At 42.4% G+C, this 23,261-nt stretch overlaps 1 protein-coding gene across 1 annotated transcript in view; it reads left to right on the top strand.

Moving 5' to 3' along the window:
* SLC9A9 (solute carrier family 9 member A9) overlaps nucleotides 1-22,570 on the top strand; it is a 264,850-nt gene extending 242,280 nt beyond the window's left edge. The window contains exons 15-16 of the mRNA XM_079977932.1: nucleotides 18,206-18,311; nucleotides 18,951-22,570. Coding sequence (XP_079834058.1) covers nucleotides 18,206-18,311; nucleotides 18,951-19,172 — 328 coding nt within the window. The 3' untranslated portion in view covers nucleotides 19,173-22,570. The remainder of the gene's footprint in view (nucleotides 1-18,205; nucleotides 18,312-18,950) is intronic.
* The last annotated feature ends 691 nt before the right edge of the window (nucleotides 22,571-23,261 follow it).

Here is a 23,261-nt window from a genome sequence, read left to right as displayed (position 1 = left end):
CTAGTCTGGCTCTGGGAAGAAAAGTGTTGACTAGTCCCTGGCAGCAAGGAAAAATGGATGGTTCTGCCATTTTTCAGTAAGACTGAAAAGTCTTATTTCTCTCCAAAGCACTAGATATACTTCTGCTCCTGAACCGTCTGCTCTCTTCAAGGACCATAAGGAACAAAATACTAAACTTCTGCCAGATCCTTCAGACATAAGTTAGCACCAAATTGCCATCAACTAAGGCCCAGTGACAGTAGGATTATTTCTATAGATTAATGAAATGCTAGTGTAAACTCACTGTTTCTTCCATTTGGCTTCAAGAAATGTCTGGTCTTATTACTTATGGCATGCATAATATGAAGTGCCCACTGGCTGCCATACTGCTATGCAGGGGCGGAGGAAGGGGTGTGTGGTGGGGGCGGTCCAACCCGGGTGTCACCACTGGGGGGGGTGACAAAATGCTGGGCGGTACTCGCCGTGGGACCTGCAGTGTGCCCAAGCCACGCGTCTCTCCTGGGAGTGACGCAGTGGCTTGAGCGCCCGCAGGCTCCGCGCTGCCCAAATGGTCCGCCCGCCGCCTCCCCCTCAGTTGTAGGGTGCCTGAGTAGGAGGAGGCAGGCAGACTCCTCGGAGGCCCCACGGAGCATCCTGCCCCAGCTGACCCTGCCCTGTGGGTGACTGGCCCCACCCCTGGGCGCAGGGCATGCGTGCCAGCCCAGGTGCCGAATCGGCTTGCTCTGCCGCTGCTGCTATGAAGATGTTCCAATCTCTCAGCTGCCACACACACCCAAACTTCTGAGGGCAGTAAAAAGAGGGCTGCTTCTGTCTGTCTTAACACCCAATATAAGGAGGTGGTACTTCAGATTAGTGGTTGCCCCGGTTTGTCTGTTCCTGGAAGAGGGTCATGGGGAGAAATAAGACTATACAGTCGTACCTTGGTTGTTGAATGCCTTGGTACTCGTGTGTTTTGACTCCCGAATGATTGAAACCCAGAAGTGAGTGTTCCAGAGACTTTTGGAAGCTGAACGTCCGACGCGGCTTCCGCTGTTGTTTCTGGCACACCTACGCAATCAGAAGGAAATCGGAAACTGTGCCTTGGTTTCTAAACTTTTCAGAAGTTGAATGGACTTCCAGAACACATTCTATTCGAAAACCAAGGTACGACTGTAGCTTCCAACATGACACAGCCCAAATCCAGAACGCCATCTTCCAGGTCTGCACTACTGTACAAGTCACATGGCCAGTGTGAGATTGCGGCCCCCCAAAAAGTGCTTTTTCAGGCACAGCACCCCAAAATGCACATGAAAGTTCACGGCACTGAAAAAGCACTTTTTAAGAGGAGCGATCTTGTGCAGCACTCCAAAATGCATATTTTTGGTGCCATGCCTGAAAGACGTGCAGCCTGAAATTGCGCAAGATCACGACAGCCATTTTGGCTGCTGTCCTCTCTCAAGAAAAAATGGGATGTAACTTTTTTTTCTGGTGCAGTTGACGGGTATACAAGAACAGCCCCATGATCTTGCCCCTCAAAGAGGAAGTCAGCTGTAAGGATGGGGGTGGGCTTTTGAGTGGTGGGAAGTGTATGCATATTGTTTATTTGCACAGTTGTTTTGTATTTTTGCTACCAAGAAAGATGCACAAGCCAGCTTTCACATATATACAGCCCTAGCTGAATGGTAGCGACTGTGTAGAAACACACTATCTGTCATGTTCCTGGAACAGAAGACACTCTGCCAGGAATCACTGTGCTGAGAACAACCTAAGGCTGTGTGTCACATTATTTAGGAATTTCCAATTTCAACCCAAGTAAAAGTTAGATAAGCTGCTATGATTGACAGTAACATGCTAAAATTCACTGCAGCCAGTTTCCAGTATCAGATAGAATTCAGCAAGAAGAAAATCAGTGCATTAATAACCAGAAGAATTCATTTTGAAGGTCTCTTGCTGTCACTATCCTGAATGACAAAGGGGGGGGGATCCTGCAAATGGGAAAATATAAGCAACAATCAATAGTTTAAAATAGATAAAAATGAACTGGAGTTATTACAATTCGTTGACAATGTATTCACTAGAGTAAAGCAAGCCCTCCTGGAGATCCAGAGAGGCTCAGACCACTTTCAATTTTTGTAGCTCCTAGCCATAATAAAAAAAATAACAACACACAAAAACAAAATAAGCTACTCCAAAAAGAGAAACATAACTTTAATGGTTTTGTTTTTTCTTTAACAAATGCTTATCTAGCCCTTTTATTTGTGAAGGCTCTCATTATTGAGGGAAATAATTGGATTTAATCCCATTTCAGTTGATATTAATCATGGCGAACCCATCCAAACACTCTTGCCCCATAACTGAACAACCATAGTTCTTTCCCTGCTTCAACATTTTGAAGGTGCTTTCACCTGAAGCCACTGGTACAAGGAAATGGACAAATACTGTGCATTGTGATTGTGATATTCTGAAACATCCCAGAGAGTCCAAGTTCATGAATTTCTTTCTTTCTTTTTTTTTAAATTTTCTTTATTGCAAATGCTTTTTATTGTTTTCCAAAAAGAAAAAACACAAAATGAAAAACAAAATAAAACAATCTTTACAATCATACTTAATCTTATTTACATTGCGCTAATTCGCACCTCGACTTCCCTCCTTCCCAGTTGCGGTGTTCTTAATATTCCTCTTCTCCTACAGTTTCTTCAGCTTTTCTATATACATCACACGAGTTATATTAATCCTGCTGTAGTACTTTAACTTCTACAGTTAATTTCTATGTATGTTATAAATTTACTCCACTCTTCTACAAACTTTGATCCTTTTTGGTGTCTAATCCTATCTGTCATTTTCGCTAGTTCCGTATATTCGAAGAATTTTACCTGCCATTCCATGACTATTGGGATTTCTGATGTCTTCCATTTTTGTGCTACTAAAACCCTAGCTGCCACCGTTGCATACTGAAATAACTTGAATTTCTTGAAGCAATTTCTTTGGCTTCAAATCAAATTTAAATTTTGTGGAATATATTTGTTTGAGGAAGATGGCTTGATCATTGAGATCTTTTGAGATTTCTTTTTTTATACTGCTGCAAATCACATCTCATTTGCTTAAATTTGTAGATCTAAGCTGAGAGAATGGACTATGTTTTGGTCTTATATAAAAATAAAGTTGGTAAACTTATCAAATGCCAAATAAATTAACAAGCATCTAAATTTAAGGCCGGAATTGAGCTTTAGTCCCTGGCTAAACAATGGTCCTCCTGCCTGCCATATCCCTGATTGATCCTGGAGTAGCCATTTCATTTCTTCTTTCATTGTGTACTTTGAGTAAATCCATAGCAACTGCGATTACAATGCATGCTGTAGTTTTGAAAGCTTCAGTCTACCTTCTTGACTCAAAAATGGCATCCAATTGTCTCCAAACACAGACCAAAAACCTACTCCTTGATCTCAGGAAACAGAATGCAACGTTTGGTTTGTATCTCCTAAGTGCTGTCCAGAGGCATAGAGAACCAACACCTGTCCAAAATACATAGTCGATCAAACCATTATAATTATAAAAGTATGCAAAATCATACAGTGTCTTTGAATAGAAGTACCTGTATCTTTTTGAAGCACTTTCACTTTCCTTATGCCACAGAGTTAAAAATGAAAGGGAAAAATGGAATTGCAAGATGCTTCCTCAATTACACCTGTGTGCTTAATCTGGCAAGCTACCGTATTTTTCGCTCTATAGGACGCACCAGACGATAAGACGCACCTAGTTTTGGGGGGAGGAAAACAAGAGGGAAAAAAATCTGAATCCCAGAAGCCAGAACAGCAAGAGGGATCTGGCTTCTGGGATAGTTGCCAGCCTGAATGGGCAGAGTCATCCCAGTCCCTGGGAACTCTTCAACCATGCAAGGGAGATGTTCCAACTGAAACCCTGGTGACTTGTCAGGACAGTTGTTGGCCCCTGCTTGTAGATCCTTTGCCTCTGTCACATTGACATAAAGGCACAAAGAGATATGTTAGACCAGCAAGTGATTCATATACAGCATCCCAAGAACATCTGAATGGCCATGGGGCGCATCATTGACATGGATATGTGCCTGATTTTTTCCTTTTATTAAGTGGGCCAGAGCAGGGTGATTTTATAATGTCCCTTGTTAAACAGAAGCTGACACTTTAGCTGTCACAGTGCAAACCAGTGAGTAAGAAGAAGAAGGAAATACAGCCTTAGTAGGACGAGAACCAGAACTTGAATAACCACAGCACAAGAAAAAAGGATACAGCATTTTACAATATTTGAGCTTACTATGCTAACCACTTTTTTCTCCCATTGATAATGTATGCATTTGGGGGAGAGGGTGCTTATGCTGAGCCTATATTTTTGATCTCGTTGTGAGATATTGTGTTGCCTGAAAGCATGGAAATAACGATATAAAAAGAAGAAAATAACATGGTCTTGAAGGTGCAAACAGAAAGGGGGAAAAAACCCTAGACCTGTATTACTAGTAGACCCACAACGGGATGCCTAAGAATAATGTGTCTCATGCTTCCAGATGCTGCAATCTAAACATTATATCGTTGAGCAGAGTGGGGATATGGGAACCATAAAGATAATAAACAAGTTGTTTTAACAGACTCCATGCTGAGAATGGTTCTGAGCTGCAGCTAGTATACAATAAGTCTCTAGCTGATCAATACTCCCCGGTGCCTTGGTGATCTGAAGCGGAGAGTAGATTTGTTTGCTTCCCTTTTCTCTGTTCCATGCAAGGTTTTAATCATATTATATTTTCAAAGCCACATGGGGGGGGGGCAATGCTTTCTGCCATATGCGCTGTTTTTTTTCTAAAGGTCTTCTCCTGTTTTTGAGTTTCACCCACATGCTTGCTTTTGCTTATATGTATTTCTCCCACAAGACCAGAATACTTTGCCAACAGAACCAGAGACGGTGGTTGGAAGATCAGCTAAACAAAGATGTGGTCTCTAGGAAAGCAGATGGTTTTCTTCTGCTGTTAGGTGTTGCGCTATAGCAGGAGTGGGTGACCCAGTGGTATGAGGGCCTGAAATGCCTCCTGGTGTAGTGGTTAAGAGCGGTAGACTCGTAATCTGGTGAACCGGGTTCGATTCCCCACTCCTCCAATTGCAGCTGCTGGGTGACCTTGGGCTAGTCACACTTCTCTGAAGTCTCTCAGCCCCACTCACCTCACAGAATGTTTGTTGTGGGGGAGGAAGGGAAAGGAGATTGTGAGCCGCTTTGAGACTCCTTAGGGTAGTGATAAAGCGGGATATCAAATCCAAAAATCCAAATACGAATTCCTCTGGTTACCCCCAAGACCCTACCAATTTTGGCAGTGGCTGCAAAGGGTGGGAAAGTAAGCCACAGTGCTGGTTTGGATAGAGAGGAGTGGGTGGGTGAAGGCATTTTGGGTGGGTGGGTGGGTGGGTGGGTGTGTATGCAATTGTGTGCTTATGAAAGAGTTACAATATTTTTTAATATACTGTATTGAATAAAAGCTAAGGGCCAACCAAGACATGATGCAGAAGGTCTGTCATCTGATGTCTCAACGGATTTCAAAGCAGGCGTGGGACCTGCCTTAATCTGGTCAGCAAAGCAATTCTAGAGAAGTGAGAGCAGGAAGGAGTTTTAACTCTCCTTGAAAGAGGATCAAAAACAAGTATAGAACAAGTCAAAAGTAGAAAAGAGGCAGATGTGCAAGTGTTCTTTGTCCAAACATGTTTCGAGAATCTGTTTATCTACCCCCCAAAAAAAATCAAAATTATACAATCTACAACATGCTGAGTTTAAAAAGTACTCTTAAAAAAACAACACCAAACCTATTCTGAAATTCAACACCCATTTGTTACTATAATATATCTAACAATTTTCACTATATTAATCAGAAGCGGCTCATCAGGTGGTGTAGCTGCTACACTAGTTTCCTGGCAAGTGAACAGCAACCCACCTGAAGCTAGTTTATTTACTGCATCATACCAACATGACACTTATGATATTTATCAACAATATAAAAAACAGATGTATCCAGAGAACGCATTGCACGAGTGCAATGCTGTGCAAAAAGGGAATCTTTAGTTCCCACTGATTCCCTATCACACAAATCCCACCTACGGGTCCCTGTGCTTCCTCTCATGACATTCATGAAGGCCCCCCAACTCCATAGGAGCCATATCCTAGGGGCAAAGGTCCCCCCACCAATAAAATATTTAAGAGGGCCAGGTTCCCCCTAAAGTTGTTGGGCATTGCCATTCAAATGGTGTGTGTGTGTGTCATCTTGTGATTGATTGTGGGGCTTACATGCCCCCCATATTTTATTCAAGTTGGCACCCCTCTCTGACTCTTAAAATAACTTATTGGAAATCTAGGAGCTGTACCTAGAAAGAAAATGTCCCAGTTACACCAGATTAACTTCTATTAGTGATTCTCTGGATCTAATCCTGTGTTTTTCACTTGCTTTGGAAGTGCTTTCTTTCGCATATTCTTATTTTGAGCATCCTGCTTACTTTGTACTTCATTGACCTATGTCATCTGAATTGTCCTGGCTCCACCCACTGAACTGTCATGCGCGACCCCTTACTTGTGGACAGAGACTGGTCTCTATTTTCATCTGTGAGGTGATGGAGGGACTAGGACTGGACCAGGGCTATTATTTGAATGCATTTCCAGAGAAATGCTGCTGAGACATTCAACAGGAAAGCAATTATGAGATTTCGTAATCAAAGTACTATCTGTGTCACCCTTTAAAAAAGGAGAGGCTCAAAGCTCACAGAATCTCAGCAATCAAACAGCAGCAAATAATCATGACAAATGTAAGATTTAATTTAGTACAGTAATACAACTCATTACTTTCTTCTTGCCTGATACTTCCTTTTCAGTAACGAGAAAGATGAACCTGCTCCTGCAAATGGAATACTGCTGGCATCACTCCATTTCCCTGACACCCACACATAAACAGCCACATACACATTTGATTCATGAGAAACAAAAATGGAAAAGATAATTGCATCACAATGCATTGCTTAATTTACTATCTAGATATTTACTTAGTGACAGGGAGATAGAATCAGGTCACACTTGTTCCTGTCAAGATTCTTTGACGGTTTTAAAGAAGTGTGCATCTTGTCATCATCTGAATGGATTGATCTGGGATTAAGGTCCACTTCATATTTTGTACGGCAATTGTTATCCTTGGCTACATCAATGATGCACTGGTATTTCCTACAGCATGACTTCTCAGTGTTTTTGCGTTACATGTTTATTGCACAGTGTAACATTGACACCTCTGCAGCATCCACAGTCATCATGTATGGTGTGAAGCCCTCAGCAGAGGTAGTTGTAGGGTAGCACAACCGGTTCAGATGCACTGGGTGCTGGGCCTCAGGGAGCACCACAACACTGCTGTAGAGCAGTGTGCAAGAGGTGGGGAGGGGGTGCCAAATTTTCTGTTGCACAGGGCACCGCTGAAATTTGAGAGCCCAAAGTCTGCCCTCAGTGGTTTGAGTTTGTCAGTTGCAGCATGCAAAATGAACTGAGCTTTGGAAAGGAAATGCTTTGTGCTGCTGGTGCTATAATTGCAAGAAGATCAAAATCAGCTTCATGGGGAAGATAAGTTATCTTCTTGTGTGGTAAAGTCTGGGCACATCAACTCAGTAAATTATGCTTACTAGGAATCTGTGCAAAAGGAAGATAGATAAAGCTGTGCTGAGGGAAAGCATGTTAGATATAAGCCAGAAAGTCATTGTTTCAAATGTCAACTCAACTACAAGCGCAATAGGAGGTCTTTTATGAATCACCATCTCTCAACCACCAATATGAAAAGAATGATTCCAATCCACCTTGCATGTTTAGGGATTAGTGATATAGCTCACTGGTAGAACACAAGCTTTGAATGCAGAGCATCCCAGCTTCAATTCCTAGCATTCCCAATTTTAAAAGATATCATCAGTGTCCTCTATCATACCTAAGGGCAGGCTAGCTTAAGGAACAGCAGGGACGGCTTAACGGCCCACATCCCTCTGTCCTCCAACACTTTGCTGCCATTCTGTACACCTCTCCAGCATCTAAGACAGTCACCTACATCTGCCTAATGGTAGGACCAGACCTGCCTGCTTTTCAGAGTACAGGGGTACCTCGGGTTACGAATTTAATTTGTTCTGGAGGTCCGTTCTTAACCCGAAACCGTTCTTAACCTGAGGTGTGTTTTCGCTAATGGGGCCTCCCGCTGCCGCCGCCACACAATTTCCGTTCTCATCCTTCCGTTCTCATGCAGGATCTTGTTGGTACACTCAGCAATGAACTGTTAAGCATCTAGCTATATGGCAAAATCTCATTCCTCTAGGAATCAGCAGAAAACACTTTAAAAATCAGATGAAAATATCAGTATATGGCTTAATGCAGTGGGTAAGTTCGTACAATGACATATTTACCTATCCTTAGTTATAAGAGAAGGGAGGGGCAAATGACCTCAAGTTCTTCTCCCAACACAGGCTCTTGCCTCCATCTTAAACTCTGCTAACTACTGTAGAGAGTAGAAGTGGAGCGGGTGGCACTGTGGTCTAAACTACTGGGCCTCTTGGGCTTGCAGATCAGAAGGTCAGCAGTTCGAATTCCCACAACATGAGAGCAACTCCCATTGCTCTGTCCCAGCTTCTGCCAACCTAGCAGTTCGAAAGCACACCAGGTAAATGGTGTTTCTGTGTGCTCTGACTTCCGTCACAGTGTTCCGTTGCATCACAAGCAGCTTAGTCATGCTGGCCACATGACCCAGAAAGCTGTCTGTGGACAAATGCTGGCTCCCTTGGCCTGAAAGAGAGATAAGCGGCGCAACCCCGTAATCGCCTTTGACTGGACTTAACTGTCCAGGGGTCCTTGACCTTACCTACCTTACCGAAGAGGGTCTACCCCTCCTGAGATTTCTAGCTTATAGGACACTGTTTCCTGTACAGAGCAACATAACCCTTCAGTATTCCTTTCCTTGTCTTTCCTATCGGGTTTGTATTCAGAGAATTCTGATTCCACGGGTTCTCTCCTTTCCACCAGATTTCCTTTATTCCCACTGTATCTCTGCTCTCCTGTGAAACAAAGTGCTCCAGCTTGCCTGTCTTCTTTTAGAAATCCCTTGTTAAAGCCCAATATTTGCTTTTGAGACTTGCCTCAAAGCATACACGTCAAGTGGGCCAGAATGCATGAGTGACAGGCCACATTTGGCCTGGTGCGTACAAATTACGGTGTATAAATAAATCTGCTCTGCTCAGCAACTGGATGAATTCAAATGAAGGCCAGGTAGTTTTCTGTATTCTGAAGTGTGTCTGGAAGCACTTAATTGGTCTATTAGCTATGAATGCAAGGCCAAGTTCTTTTTTTTCTCCCAGGTTCTCTTCCTTCTGTTTAGGCTGTACTTAATTGTGCTCCCTTCTCTATAAATGTCTGGCTTTCGGAAGCAATGCCCTCATATTAATACATTTGTTCCATGTAGTGCACAAAAGAGCAAAAAGGAAAGAAGTCAGATCAGAAACAGAAGCAGAGCTTTCCTAGCCATCACTCTGCGGCTGTTGTTTTTTAATCCATCATTGGCACCACTGTGATTTGTGAGTCACAAATGGCATTCGAAATGGCATAAAACTCTTTGAAAGTGACACCTGACTAAAATCTATAACGTCTCAGGTAACACAGAAAAATATGCTTTTAAAAAATAAATTAAAAAGGCTCTGATCACAGGTACCTTAGAAAATAGTTGCAGGTGGGAGTACAGGTGGATCTGTCGTGAGGACCTCGAGACCTCTGCATGTGGAAACTGAAGAAGGAGCCAAAGGCAAAGGCTCCCATTCTCAGATTTTTCTCTTTGAGCCAGCTGCCAGGGGAGGGGATCAGAGTGCTGCATTTCCTCCTAGTTTATCATTGTCCATGCATCATCAGAGGCAGAAGCCTGGTGGGAGATACAGTGCTCTTTCAGATTCACACAAGGCAAACTATGCATGAAAGGACTACAGTGCTAAGGATTAATGTTCTTAAAATGTTTGCATTATTTTGTTGTTTCCTACCCTGTGCTCCTTTGGGAGGAAGGAATAAATAAATATTATTTTTATAATCATCAGTGCTGTTTTTCTAGAAAAAGAGGTGTCGGAACTCACCATGAGCACCTCCCTCGCTCTCTTAGAATGTCAATGGCACCCACGTGAGAGGTGCCAGAACTGAGTTCCCCCTGAAAAAAAGCCCTGATTCTTAATATTATACTATTAAACAGTTCCCTTGATGTCATAGGGCAACAGTCGCTATTATCTTTTTTTTAAGGCATTACTAGTTTGTGTGGAAATGTATCTCCAAAGGGGAAGAAGGAGTCGATATAAAAATATACTCCTAGATCCTAGAAAATCCTTCAGTAGTCCTGATGACATAACTCAAAGGATAACATTTGCATAATTTAACGGATAACACTTGCATAATTTAAAGGGTAACACTTGCAATTATTTCCTTCATTTGCCATAATTTATATTGATTGAATAGGGTTGTTGTTTTTGATTATCTCAGCTGTCACAATCATTCCTGTGGTATTTAATGAAAGGCCTCCCCCTGTCTGTCAGAACTGCTGAGGGAAAGCCATGAACGAGAGAAGGCAGCATCTTAAAAGATAATCTTAACCCTCCCTCCATTTAAGGGAAGGAGACCAGAAATAAATTCCATCCCCACCACCATCTGCAGCGCCAAGTGAATGGAGAAACTGTCCCTACTTGGTGGAGCAGCAGGGTGTTGGTGACCTTAATTCAGTACAATGAACCAGAATGAAATTTTGGAAGGATTTCCCCCTCCCCCAGTCTTGGTCCCCAAAGCCAAAGTGAGATTTGCCTATAATTGAAAAGAAGTGGATTGAGACCATGGCTGTACACTGACAGACCCCATTCCTGTAATCCTGGGTAATGAATGAGACAATTTGACCAGAGAGGGTGGGGCTGAGACCCAAGGCCAGGAATCAGGTAATGAGCTTGAATTCTCTCTGCTACCCCCAGTGATGCTGATCCACCTAGGAAGAAGAGGGAGAAAGGGTTGGTCTCCTCTCCCAGCCTTGTGACTACCACATCTGAAGAAAATCAGGCTAGAGTTGAGAAGGACTCTTGGGATCCAAACCCATATGACTGGCTCTGTGTGCAAAAGCCATGCTAAAGCAAACTCCAGATATTCCCACCCAGTTCATCAGGAATCTAGAGATCAGATGGAACTGTAATCAGAACTTTCCCCCCATGGATCCAGGACTGCAGGCCTGGAAATTAAATCTTGGTTCAGCTCTTTCCATCCTTGCCAGTATACCTGCTAGCAAGGGACTGTGAACTATAATTGCGCATTAAATGGTATGATTCATTGAATGGCCAATCATGCACAAATAGACCAGCAAGGGTTGGTTTGTTTATGTATATATTGAGTCACTTAACTGAGCTACTGTGCTCCAACCCAGTGACTAATCAAGTTTTACCAAAGAAAACTGCCTTGGTTCTTGTAAATGAAGCCCCAAGGGCAACTGTGTTCTTGTATTCCCATTGAATGCTAAATCTGCAATTATATCCTGATTTATTGCTTTGCCGTTCTTTTGCTCCGTGCTATTTTGTTTCCTTCTAGAATGCTCTTTGAAGAATGGTTTGTGGATCCATTCAGGAAGCTCTCTCCTCCTAGGTAACCAGTTTGAAATTTGTGTCCTGAAACACAAGGGCTTTTTCAAAACACTGCATTGCCATGTTCCTTTTTAATGCTGGGAAGAGATAACTCCCTGCATGTTTAGTCAGAAACGTAGTCAGTTTGCTTACTGTTTACTTGAAATCCTAAATGTTGCTTTTGGTATGGCCCATTTGCCTGCACCCAATATATGTTTATGGACCCTTGCGGATGCCGTTGTTACGAAACTTGCAGTGTTTCAATGTTAAGCCACAGGAAACTTAGAATAGTGGATCTTGTGATTGCATAATCAATTCCATTATTTTAATGTGGATGGATTTTCCAGTAATAATAAACCTCAGAATCCATATGGTGGAGCAGGGGAGAGAAATGTGATGTAGTTATGGTGGAGCAGGGGAGAGAAATGTGATGTAGTTATGATCCCTCAGTCTGTTTTACACAGGTGGTGGCAGCAAAAATAGAGGATTAGGGCAGGTACTCCAGAGTTACCAGCCTACGGTGCAGGGTTGGGGTGCAGCATGGAACTGCAGGGGCCATAGCAGATAGCTCTGTGGGGAGCTGGCTTCAGGCACCAGGCCCATTGGCAGACCAAGTAGTCCTCTGCATTACAGAGATGTCTGCAAAAATGACATGAATGCTGGCAGCATCAACCCCAACATGTGGGAATGTCTTGCACAGGGAGGAGCACAAAGAGAAGAAACACCATGGTGCATCTGCAGCAACGCAACCAGAAAACTTCATTTGCCATGTATTCTGACCATTTGACTTCACTCCCAAAGTTGCACTCCACCATTGTCTCCTGAAACAGATAGATGCCAACTGGCAGCAGGTAGCTCAATGAAGTAGTCAACCCAGTGGATAACAGATGTGAAAAAGATGAATTCCATGTTAAGGATCATTAGGAAAGGGGTTGAAAATAAAACTCCCAGTATCATTATGCCTTTACACAAATCTATGTACCCTTGGGGTAGTAGCAAACATTAGTACTACTCAAAGTAGACCCACTGAAATGGAGAAATATGACTAACTTAAGCCTACTAATTTCAATGGGTCTGCTTTGAATAGGACTTAGTTGTTGGCAGCCCACAGAATGCCACACATAAGTTGTGGTTGCCACAATGCAAAAAGGACAACCAAAATGATCAAGGGGCTGGAGCAAATCCTCTGTGGGAAAGGGTTTCAATGGGGGGGGTAGATTTGCTGGAGCAAATCCTCTGTGGGAAAGGGTTTCAATGAGGGGTAGTTTAGAAATAATAAAAAAAATGAGTAAGTGAGGACATGATAGAGGAAATAGCTGATAGAACTAGAGTTCATCCAATAAAAATGAAAGCTGGGAGATTCAAGGCAGACAGAAAGAGGTACTTCACCAATGAATAGGTAAATTATGGAATTCCCTACCCCAAGATATAGTGATGGTCACCCATTTGGACAGCTTGAAAAGGGAATTAGACAAATTCATGGAGCATAAGGCTATCATTGGCTACTAGTCATGCTGGCTATGTCACCTCCAGTATCAGAGGCAATATGCCCCTGAATCCCAGCTGTTCCATTCTTATGTTCTTAGTTGTTACATCTAAATAGAACTGAATATCAGCCAGAGTGCTGCACCTGAAGGAGGGGGGAATGCAAGCAGCCTCCATAGCTCTGTCAAGTATAGAGCAGTGCTACAATAGTTATGTAGACAACTTTTCCCTGCTTGCCATTTGGACGGTTGCCTTTGGACAGCTCCTTCCTTCCTCAGTTGTTACTCTGTACAACTGTGGAACTGGAAATGTTGGCAGACATCTCACCAGAACATTTCTTGAGAGAGAATAGAGATGCTGTGGCAAAATCAGATCTGACATGCTAATCTGCACACAGATTAGAATTCCCCCATTTGTGTGGGAGACGCTCAATAAGAAGAAATGCCATGGTACACCTGCATGAGCACAACCGGACACCTTCAATTAGAATTCCTGCTCCATGATTGCAGTCACAGGATTTTTGTCTATCACATGACGGTATATGTTTTGACTCCACAGAGTGGGAAGTGACAGAGACAGGATGTTTGTGTTATTGTGTTCCATGAAGTGGGACTATTGTCCTTTGTTCTTTTTCTCTTTGCTGTCTGATGCTAGAGAGAGAGAGCGCCATGTTGCAGTGCTCCATGTGTGTTTATATGTAAATAAAGGTAGATTAGCCAAAATGCTGAGTTGCTGAGGTCTGTCACGCAAGATGCGCAAACTCTGTGGATCCCTAAGTGTGCCGGTGTCTATAGGCATCGGTCACTGTGATGTTCAGGCTGAAGAAAGCTTTAGAAGTTCCCGAATGAAAGACCAGGAGGGAGAGAACATGCCAGTCAGGCATGTGTCTTTGCCAGGGTCCTACTCGAGTGTAGGCTGAACTCCTGACACCTTTGTCTGTCCCTGGGGCAACAAAATGTGTCTCTTCCATATCGGTCTTTACAGCCACAGCAAGCACTATAACTCTCCAACAGTTTGACTTCACCCCTGAAGGCACACTCTCCCATTGTCTCTCGATACAGATAGATGCCAACAACACTTTTTGTGAGAGGAATAAACCAGTTGTTTTGATAATCAAGAGGCAACATAATGGTTTCGTTTATTAAAACAATAAAAATAGTCCATCAGGAGTGGAGCTCCAAAGCAGGCAAAATAATAACGAGCTAATGACACAACAAAGAGGTTGATAGGTTATTACAAAATCAGAAGTACCCAGCCAGCACCAGAGAATTGGCTCCACTGGAAGCCAAAGCTCATCCGGAGTAAGAGTAGACTTACAGAAGACAGAGTTTCTGCACAAAAGCAAAAGACGTGATGCTGAAAGGCTATGTCTCCTTGGGGTGCAACAAGACAAATAATGTTTCCCCCAGCACTGTTTTGAAAAAACTGCAGCAGTGCTTTATGCAATATTGGAAGGTAACTAACCTGTTCCCATTATATGCACATATCATATCAGGGGGCAGACTATCACTCAGTGGTAGAGTACGTGCTTTGCATCAGAAGATCCCAGTTTTAATCCCTAGCATCTTCTGTTAAAGGACCAGGCAACATGTGATGGGGAAGATCTCTGCAGGTGATGCTGGAAAACTGCTACAAGTTAGTGTAGACAATCATGGAGCTAGATGGACTTGTTATCAGACAGCCTCTTGCGTTCTATCAACCCAAATATGGAAACACGCATTGCAAACCTGCACTCTAAAATCATCCTTCCACATCCTGGTGTGCTCCAGATGTTTTGGACAACAATTCCTAACATCGCTTTGGAAGCCAGGGCTAATGGGAACTGTAGTCCTTAAACGTCTGCAGGTCACCAGGTTGAGGAAGGCTGCCCTAAATTACAGCATTTTAAGATTAACCCCAAACCCTCTGGCAACTGATTTACATGGCCTTAAATGATGAAGAGCTAGCACACAACAGAAAGCACCTCTCTCCGGGTAAAACTGCCCACCCACAAAGGTCTGCAAATTAACTCTGACTTGGGCATCCTGTACAAACAGAAGATTATGTTGTTGGGTCCCATTCAACCTATGACAAACTTCTTGGGGCCATTTGTTTATTAAAAGAGTTTCGTAATACAGAGTTTTAAAGGGAACATTGTTTTTCCCCCTTGTACTTCAAGGACATTGTGTTTCTCATACCATGAAATTAGAATAAATGAATGTTTCCAGAATGTAAGGCATGATTCACCTACAGTTAAGCACTATTATGTTCCCCCTGATTCCAGCAGAATAATGTTCAGCAAGGGGCCTTTGCTTAGCTTTGGCTGAATCATGCCCTTAATGCAAAACAGTGGCGAAAGACATGTTTGTGCATACTGAAGGTTCTTCCAGACATTATGGAGCCGTTGGCAATTTCCCCTTCCAGCTGCAGCCCTTAATATTCCATCCAAAGCTGCTGTTGACGATGGTCCTCTTGACCTTCAGGAAAATATTTATGTAGAAGTGTGTGATGGGCAGGGGGACCTGAAAAATCCCAGCATGCACATGCACTGGTGACTGGTGCCTATTGGGCAGAAGACAGGGAGAGTCAGCAGGTGGAGTCAGAGCCAATGACAGGCAAAGCACCCCCTACTGTTTGTAAGAAAGAATGCAGGCAAGTGGTAGTTAACTTGAGGGCAACTGAGATTGGTGCGGCAGTGCCCCATTTGCCCTCATAGATCAGCCTCCTCTGTGCACATGACCCTTTGGATCATGGCCAGTGGTAAAAAGTTGAACCTTTTAAGTGAGACAAAAGATCCTTCATCACTGGTCAACATGAGAGTGTTGTTGTTCTTACTACAAAACCATTGGATGTTATTACTACAAGACCATTATTTAGCTTCAATGCCTTTTTTATTTTCCTATCCTTTTTTTTCCTTGCAAAAGAATGTGATCAAATGTTGAGAGAGAGAGAGAGAGAGAGAGAGAGAGAGAGAGAGAGAAGGGTTCTTAAATGCCACAAATAAATAGCGGGTGACTAGCTTCTCCTGATACAGGAAAATAGCACCCTGGGAAAGTGTCAAAGGATACATCAGTTACAAATAATCTTGGCAGGGATCATTCTCGACAGATATGACGATGATATAATTGCTCAAGATGAGCAGATTTCTTTCATCCCAATAAATCACTTTTGGATGAAAAGATTGGAACGACAGGTGCAAAACAATAGCATAAGCCTGTTTCTAGCGTATTTACATAATTTCATATAAAGGAGCACCGAAGTGTGAAGTGTAAAACGAATGTGTTGAATTCTGAGAAAGGGCACATTACAGGAAACGGCTTCACACTCACTTCCCTGCTGTAAAGTTAGTTAACATTTCATGAAATATGTTTGGCTTGTGACAAGGGAAGGGGTGTGAAGGTTTTATTTGGAAAATGCTGAGTGGGCACTTCGAAGGAAGCCAAGTATACATGACAATTACTAGCCATTTGCTTCTTTTATGCAAAGTGCTCCATGCAGCTGCATCTTGAATAGTTTTCGCCTGCAATTGTCTGTCGGGGCACCTTTTCAGGGCATCGCAGATGTTAGATGAAAACGATACACCCAGATAGCTTGCTGTACACATCCCCTGACTAGATCCCCTCCGGTTTTCCAATCACATTTCTTCTTAAGAGTTCTGGGCTTGACAAGTTCCCAGTGTCACTTGGTATTCCAGGCATGTTGATGGTGGCATGTTAGGTTTAGATAAACAAGCTAAAGCTGAAACGTGTGCATATTCACCACTCAGCAACTGCAGCATCGAGAGGAAGTTTGCATATTGCAGGTGCCCTTGACAACTGCAGTTCAGCAGGCAACCATAGCTAAAGACCCAGTGTAGTGGTTAGAGTGTTGGACTAGGGCCTGGGAGACAAGAGTTCAAATCCTCAGGAAGCTCACTTGGCGGCTTTGTGCCAGTCCCAGTCTTTCACAAGGTTGCTTGTGAGGATAAAATGGGGACAGGGGGAGCCATGTCCATGGCACTGTGAGCTCATTGGAGGAAAGGTAGAATCTAAATGTAATAATATATAACATATAGATAAAAAGGATAAAGGTAAAGGACCCCTGGATGGTTAAGTCCAGTCAAAGGCGACTATGGGGTTGCAGCGCTCATCTCACTTTCAGGCCAAGGGAGCCAGCGTTTGTCCACAGGCAGCTTTCCGGGTCATGTGGCCAGCATGACTAAACCGCTTCTGGCACAACGGAACGCCGTGACGGAAGCCAGAGCACATGGGAAACTGTGTTTACCTTCCCACCACAGTGGTAGCTATTTATCTACTTGCACTGGCGTGCTTTCAAACTGCTAGGTTGGCAGGAGCTGGGACAGAGCAATGGAAGCTTACTCCGTCGTGGGGATTTGAACCACCGACCTTCCAATCAGCAAGCCCAAGAGGCTCAGTGGTTTAGACCACAGCGCCACTCGCATCTCATATAACATATATCTATGTAATAAGTATCTCAGTATTCCCTGTGAAGTGGTATTGACTGTTAAACCACTCTGGAAATTGTAGCTCTGTAAGAGCAATAGGGATCTCCTAACAACTTTCAGATCCTTTAACAAACTAGAGCTCCCAGATTTCTTTGGGAGAAGCCATGAGCCATGCTTTAAATGTATGGTGTGAATGTGGCCAAGGTCATGCCATAGAGACATTCCAAATGGAGCACTGTGAAGTAACACTGAGACCTCGGTTGCAGCTCTCTTCCTTTGCAGTGAAGTATTTGGAATGCAATAGTTCTCTGTAATAGGGATGATTATCAGTAATGAGTATCTTTAAGGCATCATCTGTTCACAGATAATGTATTTTCATCATTCATATTTTAACAGCTATACTTATAAAGATTAGCAGTGGAATTTTGTTTATTGAAAAAGACAGTTTCTTGCATGGCGTGCTGAATATTAACCCTGTGTACGAGAACAATGAAGGTGAGAAATGTGAAATTGCATTACATGTGAAAGTGAAGCAAAACTCTCCGTTATCCATGTTTGTTTGTTTTTGTTGATGATGACAACTGCCTGTTTTTGTTTATTATAACACTACTTGCAGTGATTGTAGTGCTTCATAGTTTCACATATGCATAAGGCGGGAACTTGTCCTTAACATCTTTCACAGATATTTGAAGCCAATTCTCACCCATTCCGGCCCACCACTTACTACAACTTTACCAGAATGGTGTAATCCTGTGGCCAGATTGCTGACTAGCCCTAAAGCATATGGAGTAAGTAGCAAAATTGCATGTCCACGTTTCATTATTTTGGGTAGCCTCTACAGCAGAGCTTTCCAAACTGTGTGTTGCGACACATTAGTGTGTTGGCTGCATTGTGTAGATGTGTCATGTGAATGATCCCCATGCTCTTCCTGGGTCTGGAAAGGGGCTAGTTTACCCTCTGTTTTGCTAGTAAAACTGAATTACTGTGTCACAAAATGATGCATGTCTAAAAAGTGTGTCACCAACATGAAAAATATGGAAAGCTGTGCTCTAGAGTAAGCCCTCGAAAAGCTAATAGAATGTTTCTCCAGAGGGTTGGGGAGAATGTAGAAGGTAACATGGATGTCTGAAGGCTGAGGGGGAGCCTAATATTGCTTCAATCCATGTTCCACACATGTTAAATTCCACCAGATCATCCTTCCATCACTGGAGGCACAACAATTGGACCCAACCATTAATAAACAAACTCCATTTTCTGCCAATGCATTGCCATTTAATATGAGTAAATATAAAGGAAACTAGTACAGCATTCAATTCAAATCAAATATGTCAGATTTCAATGGAGCTGCAAAGCCACCTTGTAAGACTTTATTCTGTCAGTGAAAAGCATTTATTTTATTTTATTTTCCTTTCTTAAAAAACACCTAGGAGCAACTGAAGGATGATGATACAGACTTCATTGTCAATAACGATGAACTGTCTGTGACTTGTGCTGCTTCAGACCTTTCTCCAATGCCAGCACAGAACAGAATGGACCCACCCCATCTTCCAACCAAAGAAAACATTTATGAAGGAGACTTGGGCTTAGGAGGATATGAACTCCAGCCTGAATCGGCTCCAGGTCAATCCCAGTTGGTGTCCTCAGCCTGAGGTCCAGCGAAAATGTATATCACATTTTCATCAAAAGGAGCACAGAAGGCATGGAAGCCATGTTTATTATGCAGAGCTTGAAAATGTATTAAGGGCATAAATGGAGAAGAAGCAAAGCCTTGCTGAATCTATCCCTGAAGCCTGGAGGAATGAGAATTTATTACCATCCCTATATATTATACAACTACATTTAATTTTTCTGACAGTGGCAATTTTTAATAATGGAATTGAGGGCACCGTCTATCTGCTACTGGGACATTACATATGCACTCATAGTCTCTGATCATGCTTCATTGTTCCCATTCCTATCTCACATGCACACAAAGGCCTTTGAATGTTATTCTTCTAATTAATTCAATAGAGAGAAGGATGAGGATTTAGTTAACTACAGTACATGCTCCAAAGATCACAACCATTTTGATGTTGTTGCTTGCTTGCCTGTATACTATCCTATGATGTCAGGTGGACAGTTCTTCCATATTTCAGGCAGGGGGAGTTACCATTACTGTTGCAAGCTTTACATATATTTCAATCAATGGCAGTTTGCCAGCAATGGGTTAACAACGTTGCACACAAAAACTGGGCACTGATATATGAGCTGCTGAGGCCTGCTCATGTCACTAACTAGGGCCTTGTTCTTGTTTTGATTGAGAATGATCACTGGTATAGACAGCAATCACACTTCCTTCCCCCAGTCAATTTGTTCCTGCCCCTGTGCAGTAGATTCATAATGCAAAGCCCATGTGCTGTCTTTTCTTCCCTGGTGTTCTATGTTGACTTCAGGAATGTGGAAAGAGAGGGAGAGAAAGACTGCAAGCCCGTGCTATATAAGACTTTAAAAACAAGGTGTGCAAACCCTTTTTCACATCCTCTGCAGCCTTAGATGCTGCCATGAGGAATAAGGCAGTCCTAGACACATGATAGCTCTGCACACTACACAGAGAAAAGGTCATCTGAATCATCCATCACGAGTGTATGAACATTGCTGCTCAAACCCACGTATCAGGAAGGTTGGGGTAGTGCCGCAAAGAGCAAGTTCATGCTCTTGACAAACTGTTCAAATGACCTTCTTGCTACATGGCATAATACAATATGGAATATGAAGCAATATGTTAAAGAGATGAGGTAGAAAAGGTGACTAGATGTCTTCATGGATGAGGTTCTGATGCCTTTAAGAGTTCCATAGTGGGCAACTTTTCCTAACCTAGCCTTATCAGACCATAGGTCAATATTGTCTGCACTCAAGGCCAGCTCCATGTTCTCTGCTGCTAAGATTCAACCCCTATGTTGTGAGTTACCTACCCATTATGATGCTCATTAATTGGATGGTTGCTGGACTACAGTAGCTTTAGAGCAACACATAGCAGGAGCATAGCTTTAGAAGGAGGTCCTCCACCAGGTAGAGCTGTTAAACTGCAATATAATTTTCTAACTTCTCTATGGTCTACTGTTGTTTACAAATTTCTCTATCTCTTTGCCTGCTTCTTCCTATAATTGAATAGCATCTAGTGCCTACAAGTGTTCAGCTCTTTTGTGGCCTTATGGGTATGTAGTTTTGCTGCAATCATAGGTCCTCTTATTGTGTTTATCTGTCCCCTACAAAACAAATGAACAGAGGCATCTTTGGCAATTATTTCTTTACCTATACCAGTCGTATGTACCTAAGTGCAATTCTGTAGGAGAGACAGGGGTGAGAAGGAAGTTAATTCACTATTACAATACAGGCAAGTGATACTACCAGTTTGAGATTTACCAGTATATGTCATTTCCTGATATTTTAAAAGTCTGAAAATGATTGAAAACCAAGTAAAAAAACAATACAGTGGAAAACAATGTAATACATTATCCTATCACTGATGCAGCTCAAATGCCCAGGAAAACAAAAACATCTTTGCCTGATGCCAATATATAATGCCAGGTGATATTATTCCCAAGGCAATTCCTCATTTTGTAGATTTTTTTTCTACAAACACTTGCTTGGTGAGATAAGTAGAAGCAGGGAAATTTACCTCATTGCAATGCAGTTTTCCCGACTTATGTATACTTTGATGTGACATGTTTTCAATGAAATAGCGCGGGTGAGATTGGCATATTTTATCATATACCTCAAATAATTGCTGAGTCATGGTAACAATCTCATGCCATCAAGTTCCAGGATAAACTGTGATTGTTTTGTCGTTTGATTCAGTGTTAGCACATGACTCTTCAGCCCTTACCTACCTGGGAAGAGGTATTTGGAAGGTATTGCAAATACATGCCCAGTATGTAATACATGCTTGTATCAAAGGGTCCATCTTCATGGAAATCTCATTATCACACAACTGGAAGTTCAAGAAGCAGTCCCATGGAAAGTAGGGCTCACATTGTGATAGGATTGCTCATATTAACACTGAACAAGCAATCATAAGATGAGCCCTACTGGATCAGGTCAAATACCCATCTGGCCAGCATCCTGGTCTCATCGTAGCAAACCAGATGCTTATGAGATGACTGCAAGCAGAACTCTCCCCATGTGCGATTCCTAGCAACTGGTATTCAGAGGCATACAGTGGAGATATAGCAAAGCCATTATGACCAGTAGCCTTTGATAGCCTTGTCCTCTATAAATCTGCCTAATCCTCTTTTGGAACCATCCATGTTGGTGGCCTGCTTGAAGCAGTGCTTCCTTTCTCCTCTCCTGAATCTTCTAGCATTCAGCTTCACTGAATGGCCTCGAGTTCAAATATTATGAGAGAGGGAGGAATCAGGGGAAAAAACTTATCCACATCATGAATAATCTTATACTTCTTCTTCTTCTTCTTCTTCTTATATACCTCTATCATGATCCTGCCTTACTCTCCTTAAGAAACTCTAAAACTTGTAGCCTTTCCTCATAGAGGAGTTTCTCTAATCTCTTGCACTGTCCTGAACTTGAACTATGTACCCTAGCCCAGAATGGGATTCTCTAAGGAAATGCTTGATCATAAATGAAATGTAGAGGGGATTTCAAGAAAGATGAATGACTACACTGAAAAAGCATTCCATGCAGAACTTTCCTAATAGTGGTCATACGCTTTGGCCACAGTCCAGGACTGGGACTGCTTCTCTGAAATCAAGGCACGTAAAGATGACTAACTCTGTTCTGTACTGTACTGTATTGCATTTTATTCCCAACTCAGGAATGCAGCTTCAAGTTGCTTATTGCACAGTCATGAAAAGGTTGCTACCCTACAAGTCAAGCCTTAAGGGAAATTTTATGGAACAATGACTCATATCTTTCAACAACATCTGTAATCTGTAAGAATAAATGTCACACCAGCTCGTTGAGACTGTGAATGATTGTAAAGTGGAATGGGTTTTGGTTCACTCACAGATGATAAGAGCAGCACAAACTTAAATATAATCAAGCTTTAATCTTGCTTTTCCAAGTCTAATTAATTGTCGATTGAATGTTATACTACAGCAGCTGCTTTAAGCCTTAATTTAAAACAGGGATTCTATGCACTCTACAGCTGATCACAAGCTGAAATGTGTTTTTATTGAATTTATTCCAAAACATGAATCAAGTTGCTTCAAAGGATCTCACAAGGGAAAATATATATTGGCTCTACTGATTTTTGACCCTGATGAAAAGAAGTCATCAGTTTATAGCTCCTGGGTATGACATACTTAGCTGCCTAAGCAGAAGTAGAGGGGAAACAGAATAAAGAGAAACAAAATAAAAAAAAAATTCCTTCCAGTAGCACCTTAGAGACCAACTAAGTTTGTTATTGGTATGAGCATTTGTGTGTATGCACACTTCTTCAGATACACACGAAAGCTCATACCAATAACAAACTTAGTTGGTCTCTAAGGTGCTCTGGAAGGAATTTTTAAATTTTGTTTTGACTATGGCAGACCAACATGGCTACCTACCTGTAACTAGGAATGAAGAGAGTTATGTATACACAGCAAGATGCATGTGGAACTGAGGTCACAAGAAGAACATGAAAAGACTCCCTTCTCAATGCCGTGGTGAAGGATGCAACTGGGATGTCCTGTAACCCAATGTGAGAATGAAGAATTCTGACCCAGGAGGCCTCATAAGAAATGGATAGACAAGTTAGACTA

Source organism: Podarcis cretensis, assembly GCF_951804945.1.
Source record: "Podarcis cretensis genome assembly, chromosome: 5".
In the NCBI taxonomy this organism is placed as follows: Eukaryota; Metazoa; Chordata; class Lepidosauria; order Squamata; family Lacertidae; genus Podarcis; species Podarcis cretensis.
Note: the sequence above shows the minus strand (reverse complement) of the source record. Positions and strands in the feature narration are given on the sequence as shown.